Raw genomic sequence first — 23,207 nt, forward strand, 5'->3', positions numbered from 1 at the left:
TCTAATCATAAAGCAGGAAGTTGTGTTGGGTGGAATAAAAGAAAATTAAACTAAACTCTAAACACCATGTAGGTGTCAGCAAAGTTTTTCCATAAAAGGCAATGTGTCCATATGGTGTCTGTCACAACTACTGAACTCTGGCACTGTGGCACAAAAGCAGTCAGTGCATGAACAAATGAGGATGGCTGTGTTCCAATAAAAATCTTATTTATGGACCCTGACATCTGAATTTTATATAATTTTTACATGTCCTCAAGTATTGCTCTTCTTCTGATTTTTTTTTCAACCATTAAAAAATATGAAAAACATTCACAGTTTGAGGGCCATGTGCAAAACAGGTGGCAGGACATATTTGGCCCTTGGACTGTAGTTTGCTGGCCCCTGCTCTAAGCGTTTACAATCTCATGTATGGGGTAAAACTATCTCCTTTGGCAAACAAAAACTCTTTTTCATCTCCTCTTCTAAAATCTGATTCCTGTAAAAAAAACAGTTTTAGTCAGTCCAGAAAAGCTTCCTGAGTGGTTGCCAGGGACAGGAACATTGCTCAACACTGGGGAGCACATGACAGGTCTCTGCACAATCAAAGTAAGGAGAGGGGGAAGAGCGTCATCAACCATTAGGGAGGATGTAGTATCTGTACGTGAAGAATGAGTAGAATTTGCACAGAACAAGACTGCAGTTAAGAGAAAAACAGAGATAAGGACAAAACCTTAGAAAGTAGCCCTACAAGGCAGTGAATGTTTAAAAAAAAAAAAAGTAGATTCACTGGCACAGTAGACACCAGGAGAGCCAATTGCCACTGAAGCCAAGAGAAGAGAACATTTGAAGGAGAAAAGCGCTTAATACTCTCAATGTGGTTACTGGAAAAAAGTAAAAGTGGGTCAAGGCACTGAACAAAGAGGGACTACTGGTGACCTTTACAGTGCTGTTTCAGTTCAACAATAGAGGTGAGAGATAGGTTTCAGGGAATTACATAGGGAATACTTTGAAAGGGATGACAGCAGGGAGAATGAAATTAAATGGAACTCTCATTTCTTAAAACAAAAGCATTCTAATGAAAGATGCCACTATCTTCCTAGTAGCTTGTTCTAATATGAAACATTCTAATCAGAAAATTGCTCCTTATGTTAAATTTTTATGCCCTTTGAAATCAAATGGCCCAATTTTTGCAGCAAGATCAACAATTAATAAAAGCTGCATCTATTCTAAACACTGAAACAAAACACGGCTAAGATTTCAACTCTTCTCGAAGGTGGTTATTAAAAATACAGCAAATGGCTAGCATCCTATTCCCCTCCTATGTGCACGTCTGTCTTTCCTACATTTAGAAATTTTTATTCTGACAGTTTCAGAGCAAAGTTATAAGAATAATAAAAAGAATTCCTGGATACCTTTTATCCTCCTTTTTTTTTTTTAATCATCTACTTTAAGAAAAGCATACTTTAGCTGAATTTTGTTTTGTTTTTTTGTTCTTTGTAATGTAGCTATTGCCAACAAATTTCAGTCATTCAGTTTAATAACTGCTGGGGCCCAAGTACTTTAGTTAATTAAGGCTGTCCGTTTTGTTGTGCATGATGCAGTCATAGGTTGTAGGAAAGAAAAGTACGATATAAGCTCACTTCACAAAACTCCTGTTTCGAATTCACATGTCTTTCATCAGCTCTGCTCCATTTGCACTCTTCTCTCCTGGGACTTGGGACTAGATGCACGTTGGATCTTCTCGCTCTATCCTACAGGTCTCTTATCCTCTCAGCTCTAATTTTTACCTTTCCCTCTGTCCATGCAACGTTCTGGAGGATTTCTTCTGACCTTCCAGTTCACTGCATCTCTTTCTCTCTGTCTACGTTACTGCTGAGCTCCTAATTTCAATTACTGCATTTTCCAGCTCTAGCATTTCTATTTGGTTTAAAAAACTGCTACGTCACTTTGCTTTTGTAACAGTTCCCAATTACCTGATAACATTTTAAGCTTGGCTTTTATTCCTTTGAACACAGGAAGCATAGTTGTTTTTAGTCTGAGTCTGATGACTCCAGCATGTCGTGTCTGAGTTTTGGATGTCTGTTTGCTTACAGAGAGTGGTCTCCTCGGATGCCTCGCTATCTCTGTGTACTGGCCATTTTGGGGGGGGGGGGGGGGGGGAAGTTCCTTGGAGGGATGTTAGTAGGTGGAGGGTGATGAAACTGTCTTCTGGAGAGGATTTTTCTTTGCAACTCCCAAGTGCCTGGGGGCAACACCAGAGTAGAGCCTCCTTCATCCAAGTTCAAGAACAGTCTCTCTATTGTCTCCTTTTAGAATCTTTTTTTTTTCAATTTTTTAACTTTTTTTTTTTTTTTTTTTTTTTTTTGAAGTGGGGAAGGGGCAGAGAGAGGGAGACAGAGGACCCGAAGCAGGCTCCACTCTGTGAGCTCAGAGCCTGATGTGGGGCTCGAACTCGTGACTATGAGATCATGACCTGAGCCGAAATCAAGAGTCGGCCACCTAACGGACCGAGCCATCCAGGAGCTCCCTCCTTTTAGAATCTTAATTTTTGCACTGTTTGAGGATCCTCTGTGTCATATTTTCCCCTCATATTTTCTATCTCTTCACCTTTGCCATTTTCTTAACTCTATCTTCCAATCCTTAATTGAATGTGTGTGTGTGTGTGTGTGTGTGTGTGTGTGTGTGTGTGTGTTGTGTGTGAGTGTATATAATTTCCACGGATTCTCTTATTCTCTAAATGACCTTTTCCACATCTTAACTTGACGAGTCAAATTCTTCAGAAAGTTGTATGTTTGCTCCTCTAACATGTTTTCTACTTCACATGATTATCACGAATAATGTGACTGTTTTCGATGCTATGGACAAAACTATTACAAACTATCTGTGTGTCCAAGGGAACTGAACTTAGTATCATAAGTGTATAAGCATAAATAGCTTAGAGAGGAAGTGATGTCTGTTTAGTGATTTTACTTACCTAAATAAGATTAAAATTTCAAGTCACAGAAAAAAAAAAAAACGTCAAATCACAGAGACAGCAGTTAGTAAAAACAACACCATACTTAACGGTGGTTATGAGAGAGAATAACTTTAGGCCACATTCAATTTGCTGTTATTTATCCTGATATAATAGTGCAGGGGAACAAGTAGTGATAGACTCTCAAGGAAAGTCTTTCTGAAAGAGCAGTTTTGAAGAAAAAAAATTCTAAACAGCCATGTGACTAAGAAGTAATTTTCAATCACAGTATATAATATGGCTGAATACTGAGCTGGATAATGAAAGACACAATGTTTTCTTCCTTAGAAATAATAGTTTCTAAATATTAGTCTTTCTTTGTAGTCATTAATACATATAAAATTTAAGAACGTTCCATGCCCAACGTGGGGCTTGAACTCATAACCCTGAGATTAAGAGTTGCATCATGCTCCACCAACTGAGCCAGCCAGGTGCCCCTCGTATCTTTTTTTTTTTTTTTTTTTTTTTTAATTTCTACATAGTTCCCAGTCTCACATCTCTTCCCTAGAAAAAACAAAAATGAATTCAGCTTTTCAATAGTCTTCTAATACTTTGAAACAAAGTAATCATTCAAAACAAGAATGTTCACTGAGAGTGTTTAAGAATTTAATTGTGCATTTGTTACCTAAGGAGAAACTAAAGAGTTGGCCAGGGAGGGACATGGGGGATATGTTCTACTTTTTGACCTTGTTAGTAGTTACACTGTTCATGATTATTTGTTAAATGTATATGTATGTTTCATGCACTGTTCTATGTATATGTTTTACCAAAAAAAGATAAAATATTTTTAAACAGCTTCCTTAAGTAAATTAAATAAATCTCTCATTTAAATTTATTCATTCTAACTGTCCTTTTTTAAAAAGAGGTTAAGGGACAGAGATGGAACAAAAGCAAAAATGAATGGAATATTTGAGTTACTCTCATTTATACCTTTCAAGAAAAGCTTCAATGATGCTAGACAGATTTAAAACATATTTTCAAAAATAAAACCACTTTTCAAGTAAAATATTAAAAACCAATATGGCTATTTTTGAGAGAGAGAGAAAGAGAGAGAGAGAGAGAATGAATGAATATGGGAAAAGAGAGAATCTTAAGCAGGCTCCATGCCCATCATGGAGCCCTGATGGAGGGCTCGATCTCATGGTCCTGAGATCATGACCTGAGCTGAAATCAAGAGTTGGATGCTTAACGTCCTGAACCAATACAGTTACTTTAATGGCACCAATTCCCTCTTTCTCTAAAGATTCCTATATATAAAATGGAAAAGGCACAAATTCATCTCCTTTTTACTTGGTTTATATTTTCCAGGATTTTCAAGTGTCTGAAGAAATGGCACTGTGATGATGTCCTTTGATTCTGGACCTATAGAACTTTCTTTCTATTCTTTCCCAAATACTGTGTCAACTGTGCCTTTATTTGTATGGCATCACCTCCTCTACTAAGTACAACCTAGGACTCTAATATCTCCTCTTCACTGCAGTCAGAAGCTATGCTTTCGAACAGTTAATACTGTACTCCTGTTCAATCTGCTGAGAGCACAGTCTTGGAATAATGATTCTACTGCTTAATGGAGGTTCACAGGCCCCCAAACAGACTGCCATTAAGACCACTTCTCTCTCTGGGGCTGGCAGTTTCTGACTGTTCCACTTGCGAGGGAGCAGTTATTTCTGGCAGTATAGTATGTCTTTAGGTCAGCATGATTTCTCCAATTACAAGTTTATCACTGCCTTATAGATAAACAAATAGCATCTTTGTTCCTATCTCTTAGATTAGAAATAGAAACTGTCTGAGGGGACATTACCCTGTGAATTTGGCCTCGGTCATCTTCATGAGTACATGCTCCTTTCAGAGCTATCTGTCCATCTTCATAAAAACCCATCACAACTACATATGCTCCTTTTCTAATCTGAAAACCACAGGAGAATGATTCTTTTACTTGTCAGTTCAAAGTCCTTCTGCAGGTAAAATTCTTATTTTAGTTATGAATAACCCAATACTGGTCTATTACAGCTGCAACAACTCTCAAAAGAGCCGTACAAAAGAAAAATGTGGCTTCTACCTCCAGAAGACATTAAAGACTTTTTTCTTTCTTATTAAGGCACCCAGAACGCATAATATTACACCAGGCCAAAAGGACCAATTCCCTTCATGGAGGAGAAGAGCAGGTGGCTGTTACTTATTAAATTCTCAGAGCAACGTGCGATGGCTTGCTTTCTCCTTTTGTTTCTCTTTGAATAGTAGATGAAGCTGATTTTTTTCTAAGGCTGCTTCTCACCACCTGCATTCCTGATCCTTGACCTAAGCAGCTGTTAATATGCTACACACATATGCTTGGGCTCCTGAACCACCAATGCAGTTAATCTTTCGGTTTTCTCCACGTCAGTTCCTATCTTGTTAGTGAAATTGAAGTTTTTTTTCTTTCTAAATGTAATCATTTTATCTGATACAAAAACTACATATACAATTCTTTGGTTTTTTGGAATCTTTTTTGTCCCCAAAGGTGTCGGGGCCCATGGGTTCTTATGTTCTAATTGAGAAAGGCATGTTCATTCATGGAAATTCCAAAAGGTGGGCTACCATAGCTACTTCTGCGTTTAGGGGTGGGTAATTGTTGGAGGCCACATATTACCTTTATTCTCAAAGAGAAGTGAATTCCTTTGATTGAATATAGGTGAAAGATTATATTTTCTGCAGCTAATGATTAGAAAGTAAAATATTAGTGTATCAAAAGACACTTTGTTCTAACTATCTGTGTTCAAAGGAACTTTTCCATGCCTGTAACCCGCCCCCACCATTTTATATTATAATTGCCTATTAACAGTCTGTACCCCTCAAAGACAGGAAGCTCCTGGAAGACAGGGATTGTATCATAATGACTGTTTTATCTGCAGGGCACATGGTCTGGCAGATGGTATATAGCCAATAAGTATTTCTGCTGGTGTTGGTGTTACATTCAATTCAACGTCTAATTCTTAATTAGCCACAGTTTTAGACTAACTGGCATACACCAGTGCCCCAACATTTATGAAACAACTTCTAATCAGACATTATTACAGTTCAAACAGATACGCCAAACTGCAAAAACCTAATGATATCTACCTAAACACTGAGCTTCTTTATGGGAGGCAGCAGAGACAATGCTAACTTGTGATTTGAATCTTTTTGCTCTCATTTCAGACTCAGCTACTAACAATCGGTAATCTTTGGCCAGCCACTTTAATTATGTTGGATCTTGTGCCCTTAGAAATTAAAGTGGGAAACTGGATTAAGTAGTCTGTAAGTCCCTAGCTGAGCCCAGCTTTGAGACTGTGATGAGGCACCAACCAGTTAGGGTACTACTAACATAGCAAGCCCTTGTTAACACTAGAGGGAGCTGCACCCATGCCATCACTGGGGTGGATAGGAAGATTTCAAGGCAAAGCATCTTTAAATTGGAAGATGGACTTTTCAGAATGAGAGGAATTAAGTATTAGGTGAGACACCCATACTGTTCATACAGCCACTGCACAGGCTTTCTGCCATGACCTCCCTCTTGCTGATGTCAAAGTGCCTCACACTTGACTTTGATCAGCATACCGTCTGAGCTCTAATTCGGATTCCAAAAGAACCAAGACAGCTTGAGTCATTCCTACAGATTTCTTTCCCCATTCAGTCTACTTTTCTTTCTTAATCAAACTAACAACAATGACAAAAAAAGCAAAATAACTAATGCTATTATTGGAAAAGGCCCAGAAAATGAGATAGAGGAAGAAAAAGATTCATATCACACTGAAGATGTGGTCTGGGAAAATCAGTAAATGGCTGCAGAATTCATTAGTAGCTTGCCACTCAAACCAAAGCTACCATAGCTACTTTGAAAACAAGAAAAGTACTCAGAAAGAGGAAAGATATCAAGGAAAGAAGGAATCGACACAGCTCTATAAACTGTAGAAGCCTGAATGCCTGCCTATGAGTGGATGCGGTCATTGCCCTGTTGGGTTCTGTGGTATGAAGTCTGCAGGTGCTGAAGTGAGGTCATGAATTAGAGGTAACTGGATCACATTAGGCATCTGGCAAGAAAAGTGCCAAGTGACCAGATATGGCAATGGAGGATGAGGTGGGGAAGGAAAAAGAAACAGAATTTTTATTTTTTATTATTATTATTTTTTAATGTGTATTTATTTTTGAGACAGAGAGAGACAGAGCATGAGTTGGGGAGGGGCAGAGAGAGAGGGAGACACAGAATCCGAAACAGGCTCCAGGCTCTGAGCTGTCAGCACAGAGCCCGATGCGGGGCTCGAACTCACGAACTGTGAGATCATGACCTGAGCCAAAGTCGGATGCCCAACCGACTGAGCCACCCAGGCGCCCCAAAAGAGCATTTTTAAAGCTAAAGTTTATTCTGAAGTTATATACAGACTCTCTTCCCAACTCTAAAAACCATCCAATGGCTTTGAAAATGTATGACCTAAACCCCTTACAGAACAAGTGAAATGAAGAATTAAAAACCTCTCCATTGTATCAATTTGTTTGTGTTTGCCCAGAGGCACAATGACATGTTAACCTGATAGAGAGGGTATAAATCATGGATATTACAGAATGTGGTCTGTAGGAGAAAGATAAATGCAATCCTGAAGAACCCTTTTTATGGGAATTTCATAGATTACTTTAACACTCAGGAAAGCAAAACCTCAACAGTCAGAGACAGACTGCCTACTTTTCAGACAGAGGCTATTCCTGAGTAAAAACAAATTACAAAACAACTTTAGAGAGCAGTGAGTGAAAAGTCTATTAGAACAAAACAATTCTTTTTCACTTAAAAAATGCAAACTCAGACCTCCAGAGGTAAAATACAAAGTAAAACTCACCACATTAAAATCAACTTATTGCTATGGGTCCAAGTAGTTTAGATACTTGTTTCTTAAATCATCAATTTCAAGTACTCTAATAAGAGACATCACAGCCTCGACAGATTCAAAAAGATTTCCCTTTTCCTTTAGGACATTAGTTGTTTTTGTTTGTTTGTTTGTTTGTTTGTTTAGCCAGCCTTTCAATCAATGATCCTTATGGGAAGCATGAGAAAAATGTACTTTACTGTTAAAAGGAGAACAACTTGTTTTCCTCTCTTATTTTAGGATACATGCCAAAGAATTTCCAATTCACCTGCTATGTACTGACCTTTAAAATGTTTCGGCCATCAAATGATTCTCTTTCCTTGAAGATGTATTTGCCATCCGCTGTGTAGAGATTGTACCTGCCTTCAGCTGTAAATATTTCAAAGACAATATTAGAAGAGAAGCTTGGGTTATATACGTTTGTTTTCTTTTGGGTTTCTACAGGTATAGCTAGCAAAATGTATTACCTGGAAAGTGGTACAGTGGGAGGGAAAAGCAGCAGGCTGAGTCAAGAGGCCCGGTGTCCAGTCTCAGCTCTGTTATCAACTCCATACACATTTATTCATTCAACACTGTCCAAGCACTCGAGGTAGGTTATGTATGTCATTAGCCATAGTCTTTTTTTTTTTTAATTGACCTATAGTTGACATCAGTGTTGTATTCGTTTCAGGTGTACAACACAGTGACTCAACAATTCTATACATTACCCAGCGTTCACCGTGGTAAGTCTAGTCACCATGTGTCATACGCCATCTGTCATACAACATTATTACAATATTATTGACTATATTCCTTCCCCATGTTGTACTTTTCATCTCTGTAAATTATTATTTTTTTAATATTTATTTATTTTTGAGAGAGAGAGAGAGAGACAGCGCAAGAAGGAGAGGGGCAGAGAGAGAGGGAGACACAGACAAGTATCCAAAACAGGCTCTAGGCTCTGAGCTGTCAGCACAGAGCCCGATGTGGGGCTCAAACCCACAAACCGTGAGATCATGACCTGAGCCGAAGTTGGACACTTAACAGACTGAGCCACCCAGGTGCCCCTATTTTATAACCAGAAACTTGTACCTCTTAATCCTCTTCACCTATTTTGCCCACCCCACCTCTCATCAAACCCTCTGGCAACCACTGGTTTGTTCTCTATAGTTATTAGTCGGCTTCTGTTTTTTGTTTGTTTTTTAGATTCCACATATAAGTAAAATCATTGTGGCATTTGTCTTTCTCTGTCTGATTTATTTCACTTTGCATAATACCCTCTAGGTCCATGTATGGTGTCACAAATGGCAAGAATTCATTCTTTTTTATGGCTGAGTCATATTCTGTTGTATATGTATATACAAGTAGACACACACACACACCCACATTTTCTTTATCCATTCTAAAAAAAAGATAAGAAATAACAAGTGTTGGCAAGGACATGAGGAAAAGGGAACCCTCATGCACTGTTGGTGGGAATGTAAACTTGGAGCAAAAGGATGGAGGTTCCTTAAAAAATTAAAAATAGAAGTACCAAACAATCCAGTAATTCCACTTTTGGGTATTTACCCAAAGAAAACGAAAACACTAATTCAAAGATATATACACCCCTATGTTTATTGCAACGTTATTTACAATAGCCAAGATATGGAAGCAGTTAAAATGTCCATCGATAGATGAATGGAGAAAAAGGTGTGGGGTGTGTGTGTGTTTGTGTGCTTGTGTGTATAAAATGAACCATATTCTTAAGCAAATTATGTCTCTTCTATGGACCTCAGTTCATTTACACAGTTACAGGTTAAGATTAGGTATCTCCAAAGGTTCCTTGAAGTCTAAAAGCCCAAGATTTTGTGTAAGCTGCATGCCTTTTAAAATATGTAAAAAAAAAAAAAAAAAAAAACAACATACAAAAACTCACACATTAAGTAGTCAAAAGTGCTGGCAACGCTGATTTGGGTTGCAACCAACATGATGTGGGTTGATTTAAGGAACCCCCCCCCCCTTGCAAATGAGAAAGCCCCCTTCAGTTCAAAGGTATCTTTACAGACATTCTACACAGAAATGCAGCAAATCTATGACCTTAGCCTCATCAAAGCTATGCTCTAACTCCTTGTGTTAATTTAGCATGCTTATTCCGAAGGACATCCTTGAAATATAGCAGGAAAGAGGATTTCAAAGGGAAGGGATGACAGGTAAGAAAAAGTGAAACACCTGATTCCTATCCCCTTTTCAAGTAAAAATTCATCATACAGAAGAATCCAAGGTATAGAAAATTCAAAGCATCCTTAAGAATTATTTAACCCTCGGAATATTTTCTAAGATATTTACCCTTTCCTGCCTACCAACAGACACTCAAAAGTATTTGTATTGCCACTTTTGAATATGCTCTTTTATTGTATACAGCTATGGAAACTACCAAGTCAGAACTGGTAAAATATGTCCAGAGCGCTAACTCCACGTGCATAATATAAGTTAGCTAACCCACTGGAATTACACACTGGTAACTTCTAACGACAAAGTATTCACTTAATCAAAGATCGATGACAGGTTCAAAATCTGTAAGTAGCACTAGCCATCAGGGAAATGCAAATCAAAACTAAAATGAGATACCACCTCACATCAAAAATGACAGCAATAATCAAAAAGATAGATAGTAACAAGTGTCAGCAAAGAAGGAGAGAAACTGGAACCTTCACACACTGCTGGTAGGAATGTAAAATGGTGCAGACACTTCGGAAAACAGTCTGGCAGCTCCTCAAAAAGTTAAACACTGGTTTACCATATGACCCGAAATTTCACTCTTAAGTATATACCCAAAAGAAGCGAAAATATATGCCCACACAAAAACTTGTATGAAAATGTTCACAGTGGCATTAATCCTAATAGTCAAAAAGAAGAAACAATATAAATGTCCGTCAACTGAGAAATGGATAAGATGTGGTACATCCATATAGTGGATGATTATTTGGCAATAAAAAGGGAATGAGGCATGATACATGTTATCACATGGATGAATCCTGTATGCATTATGCTAAGTGAAAAGAAGCCAGTCACAGAGGATCATATATTGCATGATTCTATTTATACAAAATATCCAGAGAAAAGGCAAATTTATAGGACAGAAAGTGACTGATGGTGTGTAGGACTGCAAGGTGAAGGAGTCACACCGCCAATGGGGTTTCATTTTGGAGTGATGAAAAGTGTTCTAAAATTGATCGTGGTAATGGCTGCGTAACTCTGACTATACTAAAAATCACTGGATTATATGCTTTCAATGAGTGAATCATACAGTATGTGAATTTATCTCAATGAAAGTGTTATATTCAAACTATCTCTAAGTAAGAAAGGATAACTATACCGTGAACACAGAACATTTTCTTACATGAAGCTCTGGTGCTAACTGAATATAAATCTGGATCCACACAATTTAGAAGATACAGGTTCCTGCATAATTCAACTCTTACATGTCAAAAGGTTCGTTAATAATGGAGCATGGTAAGAGCTCCAAAGAAAGATTTAAGGACTAGGACATTTGCAGAACGGACTACTGATGGTATTAAATGTCTCATAAAATACCGTCTGTACCTGCACAGTCCAAATCAGTAGCCACCAGCCATATGTGATTAATTTAATTAATTAAAAGTAATTAAAATGAAAAGTTGACTTTCTCGGTCTCACTAGCCACCTCCAAGTGCTCAATAACTACATGTGGATGGTGGCTACCATACTGGACATTATTTCTATCATCATAGGAAGTACTATTGGATGGTGCTGGATACAATGTATCTTCTGAACCAACGAATCTATTGTATACTCTAGAGCTCTAAAATTCTGTCTTTACATAGTGATGTTAAGATGTACATCACATCAGACGATCTAACTGTGTTTCCAAACTTAAAACTGACCATCCAGAAGAAAATAAATATCAAAAACTCCTTCAAATGTTTGCTCTGGACAAGGTACATACATTTATAAATATGAAGTATTCCAGAAATTTTTTTCCTGAAATTCTACATATTCTTCTGCAATACTATTATCCAAATGAAAGAAACGCATTCCATCAGAACAAGAGCAAGCATAGAGCTTTGGATTCTATGAACTACCCAAATAAGAGTCTATAGGCTTTGACTGAGTCATTTGAGCCATTTTTGATTTCAGTGTTCCCAAAGGTAAAATAGTGATTTATTTAGAAAAACCTTAAATAAAATAGGATCTAACATCACAAAACGCTAGAACTGATAATTAGCCAGCTACATATCTCTTAGTCCTACAATGGCTCTAACCAAATGGGCTTAATATTAAATGACTTCCACTTGGGATCTTTGGTATATATCTGAGATAAAAGATGCACAGATGACCTTGAACAATGGGGATAAGGGACAACAACCCCCATGCTGTTGAAAATTCATGTGTAACTCTTGACTCCCCTAAAACTAAATTACTATTGTTGACTAAAAGCCTTACTGATAATATAACCAATTAATACATATTTTGTATATTATATGTATTATATACTGTATTCTTATAATAAAGAAAAAAGAAAATATTAAGAAAATCATAAGGAACAGGAAATACATTTATAGTATATACTGCATTTATAGAAAGAATTCCGTGTGTAAGTGAGACCCACACAGTTTAAACCATGTTGTTCAAGGATCAACTGTACTTTGACAAAAAATGGGACACACAAACTGTCCTAAAGTATAAATCTACAAATAGTTTATGGGGTCAAGTCCTGATGGAGATCTCCTCTTCCAACCTAGACTTTCTAAAACCAAGGTCAGGGTCCTAAGTAAAGGAAATAAAACCCATTTCAAATACTTGAATTTGTGGCTCCTGATCAGATAGATGCTGAATGTGCTAGAAAAGCTTTCACTTGCTGGGAAGAGGCAATGGGAAGAAAAGAAGAATCCTTTTTAAATGTAGATTACTGTCCCAAATCAAGGGTTAAAAAACAAGGCATTTGTATATAAAGGCTCAGAATCCATGTGGAAAAATTATTACTGTAATTCAAGGTTCCTCACCTGTGGTGATACTGACATTTCTAGATACTTCTTTATTGAGGTAGGTTGTCCTGTACACTGTAGGGAGTTAAGCAGCATCCCTGACCTCTACTCACTAGATGCCAGTAGCAAAGCACCCTCAACTCCTTAAATGTGACAACCAAAAACGTCTCCAGACAATCCCAAATGTCCTCAAGGGGGGCAAAATTGCCCCTATTTGAGAACCACTGGTCTAACCTTTACTTTTACTAGCTAATCTTTCTTCCTTCTTTCTTCTTTTCAAAAAAAGTCACCAAATATTGCATGGGACACACTTATACTTTTATTTATTTTTATTTTTTTAAAGTCCCCTCATTTATTTGAAGGGGCAGAGGGACAGAGAGAGACAGAATCCCAAGCAGGGTCCGCACAGTCAGCACGGAGCCCGACGTGGGGCTCAATCCCACGAAGATCATGACCCAAGCCAAACTCGAGAGTTGGACACTTAACCAACTGAGACACCCAGGCACCTCTGGGACACACTTATATTAAAATAATTATTCACTGTTTACCTAAATTCACCTGGGCATCCTGTATTTCTATTTGCTAAATCTGGCAATGCTATGGGCAACAGAAATCAAAGATCTAGAATGTCATGGTCCCATGCTAGATATGTCTCTGCCCACTTCCACTGTGCTCATCAAAACAACTCAAAGGTTTGTGCTCGCTTTGGCAGCACATACACTAAACCTGGAACGACACAGAGAAGATGAGCACAGCCCCTGCGCAAGGGTGATGCGCAGATTCGTGAAGCTTCCATATTAAAACAACAAAACCAAAAAACAAAAAAAACAACTCAAAGGTTCAAAAAAAAGATATACCAGAGGCTCTTTGATAGCCCATTTTGTTTGAACCCCAGGGATATCAAAAGGCCTTACTGATCACAAACTATGCTACAGTTCTATGTGGGACTTACCATTGGGGTCCTTCCTGAATAGAGTGTTCATGACTGTAGCATGGAGTTTCACACTATTCCACTCTTTCACTATTAGTCCAGATGCCTGAAAACGTTCCAGCACTCGATCGACTAATTCTTGCAGCCTGGAGCAATTGAAGACAGAAGTATAAAAATCTTAGTAAAGTCCTAAATCCCTGATTACTGATTGAACATTTACAGAGTATCTGCTCTGGGCCAATCACTGTACAGGACCGTGCGTAAGAGGACGGAGAGAAAAGGCACGTGGTGCTCACAGCCTTATGGAGCAGATGGAGATGGAAACCAAAAACTGCAATATATCATGGTGAGTGTTAAGGGAGGGATCAACCGTACATGGAGAGGGCCAGGTTTTCACAGGAGGTTTAAACATGACCTTGAAGCTTAGCATCTTGGGACAGGGCTCAAGAAGCCAGGCTCAACAGAGACATGCCTAAAAGGAAGCGCCTTATTGCTTCATCCCGTCACAGAACCTAAAGCTACCACGTGGGCAATATGTTTCTGCCAGGATCAAAGAAGGTCCGGCACAACTCTTAAGACATTTGCTCACTGGGAAAGAGCACGCACTGTGAAGATCCCCATAGCCTTGGACACCATCTCAGTGTTTCACTGAGGCTGAAGCATAGTACCCATGAAGACAACTATAGGAAAATCCATGGGCTGCGTGACCATTCCTCATGTGGACTCCAGGTAGCTCGAAGCAGTAAGGGTTCTGCAGTGGTTGTGTTCTATCTCGGCAACGGCCATTCACTCTAGCACCTCCACCAGAAACAATGCTTGCACAGAAGTTTTCATTCTATGCAGGTGTTTTGCTCAACAGCTTGAAGAACTTCCTTTAACACTTCTTGTAAGGCTATTCTAGTGGTGATGAACTCTTCGGCTTTTGTCTGTCTGGAAAACTCTTTTCTCTCTCCTTCAGTTCTGAAGAACAGCTTTGTTGACTGTGCCGACAAGAGGGGTCAGCATCCCAGCAAGTGTGTGGTGAGCAGGCCTCAGGAAGCAGCCATCTTCTGTGACCACCCACTCATCTGATGGGAAAATGCAGCCTGTGGTTTCTACATCATGTGCCAAAATGTCCACTCTGAGACTGAGGCAGCTGTCACTGGACATGTGCCGAGTCCATATCAAATGACAGAGCAGTGCACCTGGTGGCAAGTGCAGGGAGCAGCCTGCACCTTCAACCCTTCCTCAGCCACCCCTGAGATTAGTGCTGATCCTGACATCCCTGGCCCAAAATAATCTCCCATTCGTCACTAGCGTACTAATGAACAATAGACTTCACATTTTTTGTATTTCACATTTTTAGATGTGCCGGTAAGAGTCTTTTGGGTCAAACATCACCTCTTTTCCTGGATACAAGTAGCCCTGAGAACCTTAGAGAGTTTGGGAATCTTCCATTGCTTCTTGGGCCATGGCCCAAGTGTAATGGCCCACAGTGTAAGCACTGTGGCCAGTGAGCAGAGCTAGACAGGTTCGCTTTATGTGAGATATGGGCCAAACCCACCTGTGTGGCCCATTTTGTGGCCCATCTTGCCTCAGGCAGAATACTCTGGCTACAGCAACTCAGTTGCTTGAGGTCTGTCTCCAAGTGGACGGCAGCCTCTAGTACCCCTACCCTCCAGTGACCTTTCACTCATTTAGACGTGGGCAAAACAACTCTTTTTGCTTGCACTGCATATACTGCAGCAAGAGGAAGCTACGTCCCCCAGAAACTGACTCGGGAACACAATTATCTTCCCTTCCATGGTTTGCAGGTTCCAAAGTTCCGAATGAATCTTCTTAAAATTCTAAGTTCTTTATCTTGTGTTTTTTTTTTTAATGAAATACTATCCATGAACCAAAAAATATTTGTAAATGAGTAAACCATAATTAACATTATTATTTATAATAATAATAATAAATTATAATCATAAATACTCATGTCCCATCCACCAAACTTCAGAACTAGAACACAGGGCTGGCACTAGGGTGAAGCAAGTGAGGAAATTACTTTGGGCACAAAATTTAAGAGGGTGCCAAAAAATGCAGTAACCTAAATAAATCATACAGTTTATTTTTTTATTAATTTATTATTTTAAAGTTTATTTATTTTGAGAGAGAGAGAGTGAGCACACGTGTGCAAGAGTGGGGGAGGTGCAGAGAGAGAAGGAGAAAGAGAGAATCCCAAGCAGGCTCCATGCTGTCAGCGCAGAGCCCAACGTGGGACTCGAACTCAAGAACCACGAGGTGATGACCTGAACAGAAATCAAGAGTTGGACACTTAACTGACCAAGCCACCCAGGTGCACCCATGTGGTTTTTTTTTTTAAAGATTTTATTTTATTTTGGAGAGAGAGTGTGAACATGTGAGTGGGGGAGGGGCAGAGAGAGAGAGGGAGAGAGAGAATCCCAAGCAGCCTCCACGCCCCAGCGCAAAGCCCAACATGAGGCTTAATCTCATGACTGTGAGACCATGACCTGAACTGAAATCAAGAGTCGGATGCTTAACCTACTGAGTAACACAGGTGCCCCAATAAATCATGTTTTAATGCAATATTTTTAAAAATCAAAATTAATGCAAAAAAAAAAAAAACTCATGATGAACGGAGTCTCAAAATTTTGAATGAAGTTGGGGCCAGTACTGCCGAGTCTTCCCTTTGCGTCAGGATCCAGTGTGGCCGGCATGGGGTAGAACGTTACACAACACACCGGTCACTCAGGATGCTCCAGGCTCTGGAGACCCTAGGGACCTGCTGCCCCATGACCTCAGCACTCCTCAACATGCACATTTTCTTACCAGGCTTCCTCCACTGAGCGGCTTGACAACTGCCACCTCTGTGCCTTCTGTTCCCTGGGCTACAGTTTCCACCTATGCAGATCCTTCCAGGCCCAACTCAAATCCCACTCTTCCATGAAGCCTTTCTAACCACCCTAACACCCCCACTCCCCCGTATCTGTGAGCAGTGACTCTGCCCTTCTCTGAAATGCTGCTTCACTTACGTGTGCTTTCCTTAGCATTCTCAGTGACAGTCCCTTGCTATTTCAAGTCTGTCTGTCCTGTTCCTCTACTAGATTATATGCTCAAGAGCATGTTGTATTTGTTTTGTATCTTCCAGTGCACCATTATACTTGACTTTCAGTAACTACTGGCTGTGATTGGTTAACTGATGCATGTGACTGATTAAAAAGTGAGAAGTGAATGTAAAAAATAAAATAAATGAGGTCTTGAAGTATCGCTGAAGATTTGCAGATAAAACCAGTGAAGGAAGGACACTTCAAGCAGAAGAAACAGCGTGTGCAAAGATGCCAAGGCATGCACGATCACATCTTATTTGGAAAACTGATTACTGAATATAGCTATAGCAGAGAATGAGGGAAAAAGAACAGTGGAGATGAGCTTGATATAAGTAGTGGCTGGACCATCAGAAGCCACGGAGATTTTAAAAAAGAGAACGATGTGGTCAGATGTCCATTTCTGAAAGCTGACTCTAGCAGAGTAGAAAACACTTTAGAAGGAGAAGAGACCAGAGGTACAGAAGTCAACTAGAGTGGTAGTATCAAGCACTATTCTAAGCACTTGAGATCTGTTAACACGTTTAATCCTCGCAATGAATTATTATCCCCATTTTACCAATGAGGAAAGTGAGGCACAGACAAGTTATAAAACTTGACCAAAAAAGGGGCGCCTGGGTGGCGCAGTCGGTTAAGCGTCAGACTTCAGCCAGGTCACGATCTCGCGGTCCGTGAGTTTGAGCCCCGCGTCAGGCTCTGGGCTGATGGCTCAGAGCCTGGAGCCTGTTTCCGATTCTGTGTCTCCCTCTCTCTCTGCCCCTCCCCCATTCATGCTCTGTCTCTCTCTGTCCCAAAAATAAATAAAAAACGTTGAAAAAATTAAAAAAAAAAAAAAAAAAAAAAACTTGACCAAAATCATATTAACTAATTGGTGGCAGACCCCAAATCAGAATCCATGCTGTGTGGCTTCCGAGTACGTGCCTTAAGGACTGCGCTATAAAGGGGGAAAGGATGAAAACAACTTTGTCCCCACATTCCTAAAGGAAAAATAAAAATCTATTCACACTGCACAGAACTCTAATTTTACAGTTAGCTGATTCAATTAATTGTGCATGTGGATCTCCAAGCAAAGACCTACATTATTTCGGGTCTAAAGTTTCTGATGAACTAACACCATGACGGAACAATAAGGTTTTGAAATACTTCTGAACGCTACAACATAACTTAAGTCTGAATATAACCAAGGACTTCAAAATCTACCTCAATTACAAATCACAGCAGAATGATGCCCTTCTTTTCTCTCCCCTCTATTAAAGAAAAAGAAGTGAATAGGGAGTTCAACTAGACAGAAACAGGGAGCAAGAAATATTAGAGGAAGGAAATTAAACAGACTAAATGAAAGAAACCAATTTCCAGCTCTGTCTTTCTGGAAAATTAAGATTTCTGTCCAATTCAAGACTTATTAGGACTTTGAAGGAACTAAAGTCCTTTAAAAAGTTCTAGTCTAACCTCTCATTTTATGCAAGAGGAGTAAAGCACAGACAGACAGACTGAGCTGCTCCCAGTCAGGACAGAGACCAGAATCCAAGTCGGTTCTGCTGTTATCAATTCACTGTGCATTCCACAAAGGCTGGCTCTTTATCTTATCCCCTGTTTCACCCTGGCACCTAAATTAATGCCTAATTGACACATAATCAGTTCTCAGTCAAGAGCTGTTGCATGCACACACAATTCACAGATGACAAATATTCTGGAGTTCTATTAAAAGAATTTAAGGGTACTTGGGTACAGTCACTAAATTTCAGGTTGATGTCATACATACCGCGTTGGACAGTATGTCCATATATTTCTAAAAGTATAGCCTCCTGATTCTTTCTTCATTGATCCTTTCCTGGTTGACTATGAATGAGTCACAAAGCTGCTCTATGCCTTTCTTCCTCATAACAGAATTAAAAATAATATAGGGTTGCTATGTGAAAAATGATGTATTATTCTTAAGCAGCTTTATCATTTATTTATTTTTTTTTTTTTTTTAATTTTTTTTTTTTTCAACGTTTATTTTTTATTTTTGGGACAGAGAGAGACAGAGCATGAACGGGGGAGGGACAGAGAGAGAGGGAGACACAGAATCGGAAACAGGCTCCAGGCTCCGAGCCATCAGCCCAGAGCCTGACGCGGGGCTCGAACTCACGGACCGTGAGATCGTGACCTGGCTGAAGTCGGACGCTTAACCGACTGCGCCACCCAGGCGCCCCGTAGCTTTATCATTTAGACAGTGCTTTGAATTTGAAAACAGAAGCCAGTTATTAATGCCTTAAATCTAAGCTCTTAGTTTAAAAGGCCTGTAAGCGCTCCAGAGCTCAAGCATTCCAGAGGCATCTTTACAGATATGTATTTGTATTGCAGGAAGATCACCGACTTCCTAGAAAGTACAAATTCCAGGCTTTTGTTTGGGATTTTTTTCCAGTTTAATTCAGTCCCATAGTTAGTATTTCCTGAGAGATTACTGCATACAGGCATTATGCTGGTCTCTACGAAAATGAAGAACCACACGAGGGGCACCTGGGTGGCTCAGGTGGTTAAGCATCCAACTCTAGATGTCAGCTCAGGTCATGATCTCATGGTTAATGAGTCTGGGCCCTGTGTGGGGCTCTGCGCTGATGGTGCAGAGGCTGCTTGGGATTCTCTCTGCCCCTCTCTTTCTCTCACTTTTTCAAAATAAATAAATAAATGAACCTTAAAAAGAAGACTAAGCAAACAGCCCTTTGTATTAAGGAGCTTATAATCTACTGAGGTAACTATAAAGAAGACTCTGATAATGACACAAGCAAGACAAGGTGCTTCAGGTAATTTAAACGTGGAAGAGAGTATAGCTGCTTTGGGAACAGAACAGGCTGTTAGGAGGATGGGCTCAGGACAAGAAGCTAACTGTACTCAATTCATCTTGTGTATCTGCTGAATGAGTGAACGACTTAGGTGAGTAACATTCACTAAACATCTATGAACCTGAATTTTAAAAGTCACTGGATATACAGTGCTGAATAAGAGTACTCCCTGCCATGAAGAATCTTATAGTCTATTTAAGAAAAGGAAAAAAAAAAGAGCAAAAAGGAAAAAGATGAGGAGTAACATGAGAAAAGTTTTAGTCATAAGACACAACACTAACAAAGACCCGAAGAATCATCAATAAGCAGTGAAGTTGGCTAGGGCTGGGGGTAAGTAAGTGCAAAGCAGTGGAAGATCAAGTTGAAATATTAAGTTGGTTTCCTACTGGAAGATCTTGAATGCTAGACTGAAGAATATTAATTAATTCAAAAGGTATGTGGGACACCTGGGTGGCTCGCTCAGTTGAGCGTCGGACTTCGGCTCAGGTCATGATCTCGCAGTTTGTGGGTAAGAGACCCATATCAGGCTCTGTGCTGACAGCTCGGAGCCTGGAGCCTGCTTCAGATTCTGTGTCTTCCTACCTCTCTCAAAAATGAATAAACATTAAAAAAAAAAAAAAGAGATGAAATGATGGTAGATGTTTTCTTTCTCTCTCTCTTTTTTAAGGTTCTTATTTAAATACCAGTTAGTTAGCATACAGCGTAATATTAGTTCCAAGTGTAAAATATAGTGATTCAATGCTTCCATACGTCACCCAGTGCTCATCACTGCAAATGTATTTTACTTCCCATCACCTATTTTACCCATCCCCACCACACAACTCCCCTCTGGTAACCATCACTTTGTTCTCCATAGGTAAGAGTCTGTTTCTTGGTTTGCCTCTATTTTTCCCCTTTGTTCATTTGTCTTGTTTCTTAAATTCCACCTGAGTGGAATCATATGGTATTTGTCTTCCTCTGACTTATTTCACTTACCATAATACTTACTCTCTAGCTCCATCCATGTCACTGCAAATGGCAAGATTTCATTCTTTTTGGCAGCTGAATATTATTCCATTGTGTGTATGTATGTATGTACGTGTACACACATACATCTTTATCCATTCATCAATCAGTGGATACCTGGGCTGTTTCCATAATTTGGCTATTGTTGACGATGCTGAAACATCAGGGTACATGTATCCCTTTGAATTAGTATTTTTGTATTATTTGGGAAAATACCTATCAATGCAATTTCTGGGTTGTAGGGTAGTTCTATTTTTAACTTTTTGAGGAACCTCCACACTATTTTCCAGAGTGGTTGCACCAGTTTGCATTCCCACCAACACTGCAGGAGGGTTCCCCTTTCTCCATATCCTCACCAACACTTGTTGTTTTTGTGTTGTTGAGTTTAGCCATTTTGACAGGTGTGAAGTGATATCTCATTATAGTTTTGATTTGAATTTCTGATGGGAAATTTCTAAGCAAATAACTCCTATGGCATATAGGTTATGCCTCAGGACAAATGCAGTTTTATTTTATGGGATCTACAGGCACTGACATAAAAGTAATTTCTAGGTTACGTGTTATGAGAAGAATGAACTGTCAACCCACGTGTGTAATGTGGTCCTGTCTGTGTAAAACAATATGCATAGTACATGATGCCTCTAAGCATTATTTGTCCTGTGTACCGTCTACCGGGTGGGAGGGTCAGGGCAGGGGGTAAGGGAGCCAGTTAATTTTCACTTTACCCATCTGTAAGCCTTTACATTCATAAGAGAAAACAATGTAAAGAAAAGAAGCTTGGCTGTGAAAGGAAGATGGCAAGCCAAAAGATATGCCAGGCTGCACAGCTGTGGATTTTAACTCTTAACTGCACACATACATACAGTTGTCTCATCTTCTTTTCACCAAACTTCTCAAAAGAGCAGTCTGTGTCCAAGACCTCTGTCTTCTTTTTTTAATTTTTCATTTATTTTTGAGAGACAGAACAAGAGTGGGGGAGGGGCAGAGAGAGAGAGGGAGACACAGAATCTGAAGGAAGGTCCAGGCTCTGAGCTGTAAGCACGGAGCCCGACGTGGGGCTCAAACTCATGAACCGTGAGATCATGACCTGAGCTGAAGTTGGGTGCTTAACCTAACCGAGCCACCCAGGCGCCCCTGTCTCCAATTGTTCTTAATCCCCTTTTCTGCCCCAGCATGAACACGAGCTTCACAGTCAGAGCCAGGTCAAATTATAATTCTACCACTTACAAATACACACTAATTACTGCTGACCCTAACCTGACCAAGTAAAGGTGGACAGGTAGAACACTTGCCTGTTATAGCCACATTACTGAAAAGGAAAATCAGATAAGCTAAAGGGAAAAAAAATCACTTGCCATCTGGAAGGAACCACTGATAAGATTTTTATGTATTGAGATTAAGGGATTTATTTCTCTCTTGCTCTCTCTTCCACTTCCGAGGGGGAGAAAAGTAAACGTGTATTTATAAATTGTTTTGTAAACTGTTTTCATCACATAATACTCTATATAGTGAATATCTGCCATTTTTCCAAGACACAATTTTTAGTCGATCCCTAGTATTCTCTATTCTACAGTGTTCTATAGTTTATTTCCCACTCTTCTGTTTGTGATATTTACATTGCTTCCAGTATATACTATTACAGGCAATACTGTAATAGATCTATCTTCCACATACAGTGAACTGTCCACATATGTGATTAATTCCACCAGAAAAATTCCCATAGGGAGAATTAGCAAGTCCAAGGAGTATAAAATAAAACTCTTGGTATAAAGTGCCAGCTTGCTTTCTGAAAAGCTTTTCCTAATTTATACCTTCAGCAGCAGTGGACTTCTCATGTCATTTATCAAACATCTACTTAGTTTTCTTCTATTTTTTAAAATTTGTGTTTTCTTTTAATAGTTTAGTGCTTAGGTAGATTTCAGGTCCTTAAAATAAGGGTCATTTTACCCATTTTTGTATCTCTTATGGTGCCTAAAACAGTGTCTAAACAGTGTCTAGAACTAACAATTTGTTAGTACTGAACTACTTATTTTGGGATATTTATCTTTTGTCCAACCACTTATGACACTGATTAGCACTTTTACTGTTTCCTTATCAATTTTAGAGCTTTTTTTTAGTAGACTATAATGTTATCCTCAATGGCAATTTTTGTCTTCATCTGTCTTCTGTTTTATAGCTTAGGATTTAGCATGAACTTTCCGAACAATGTGTTTAAGAGTGATGGTGGTTACATCTGCTTTATTTCTGAATATAATGGCAATAACAAACCCAGTAAATTACCATTCAATAGGATTGTTGGTTTCTGCTTTAAAATTGTTATTTATCACATTAGGCAATATCTTTCTGTTTTCTGAAAGTTTTTAATGAAAAAAAAAAACAGGCTGAATTTCATCAGCAGGCTTTTAGGCATGTATTTAGACATTTTTAAATTTGATCTATTGAGTTGGATGTTATTAGATTTTCTGGTCTTACTTCATCTTTGTGTTCCTGAGATAAACCAGCTTAG

General features: G+C 39.2%; 1 protein-coding gene and 1 non-coding gene across 11 annotated transcripts in view; one reads left to right on the plus strand and one right to left on the minus strand.

Annotated features, from left to right (window-relative positions):
* ASCC1 (activating signal cointegrator 1 complex subunit 1) overlaps positions 1-23,207 on the minus strand; it is a 146,618-nt gene that overhangs the window by 16,403 nt on the left and 107,008 nt on the right. For all 10 annotated transcript variants that reach the window (XM_042909308.1, XM_042909307.1, XM_042909310.1 and 7 more), the window contains 2 exons: positions 13,804-13,928; positions 8,150-8,235 (listed from right to left, as the gene is read on the minus strand). In XM_042909308.1, the coding sequence (XP_042765242.1) occupies positions 8,150-8,235; positions 13,804-13,928 (211 nt within the window). The remainder of the gene's footprint in view (positions 1-8,149; positions 8,236-13,803; positions 13,929-23,207) is intronic.
* LOC122202871 lies at positions 13,548-13,654 on the plus strand. The gene has a single exon (XR_006194927.1). It is a non-coding gene; the product is annotated as a U6 spliceosomal RNA (small nuclear RNA).

Source organism: Panthera leo, chromosome D2 (assembly GCF_018350215.1).
Source record: "Panthera leo isolate Ple1 chromosome D2, P.leo_Ple1_pat1.1, whole genome shotgun sequence".
NCBI classification, from domain to species: domain Eukaryota; kingdom Metazoa; phylum Chordata; class Mammalia; order Carnivora; family Felidae; genus Panthera; species Panthera leo.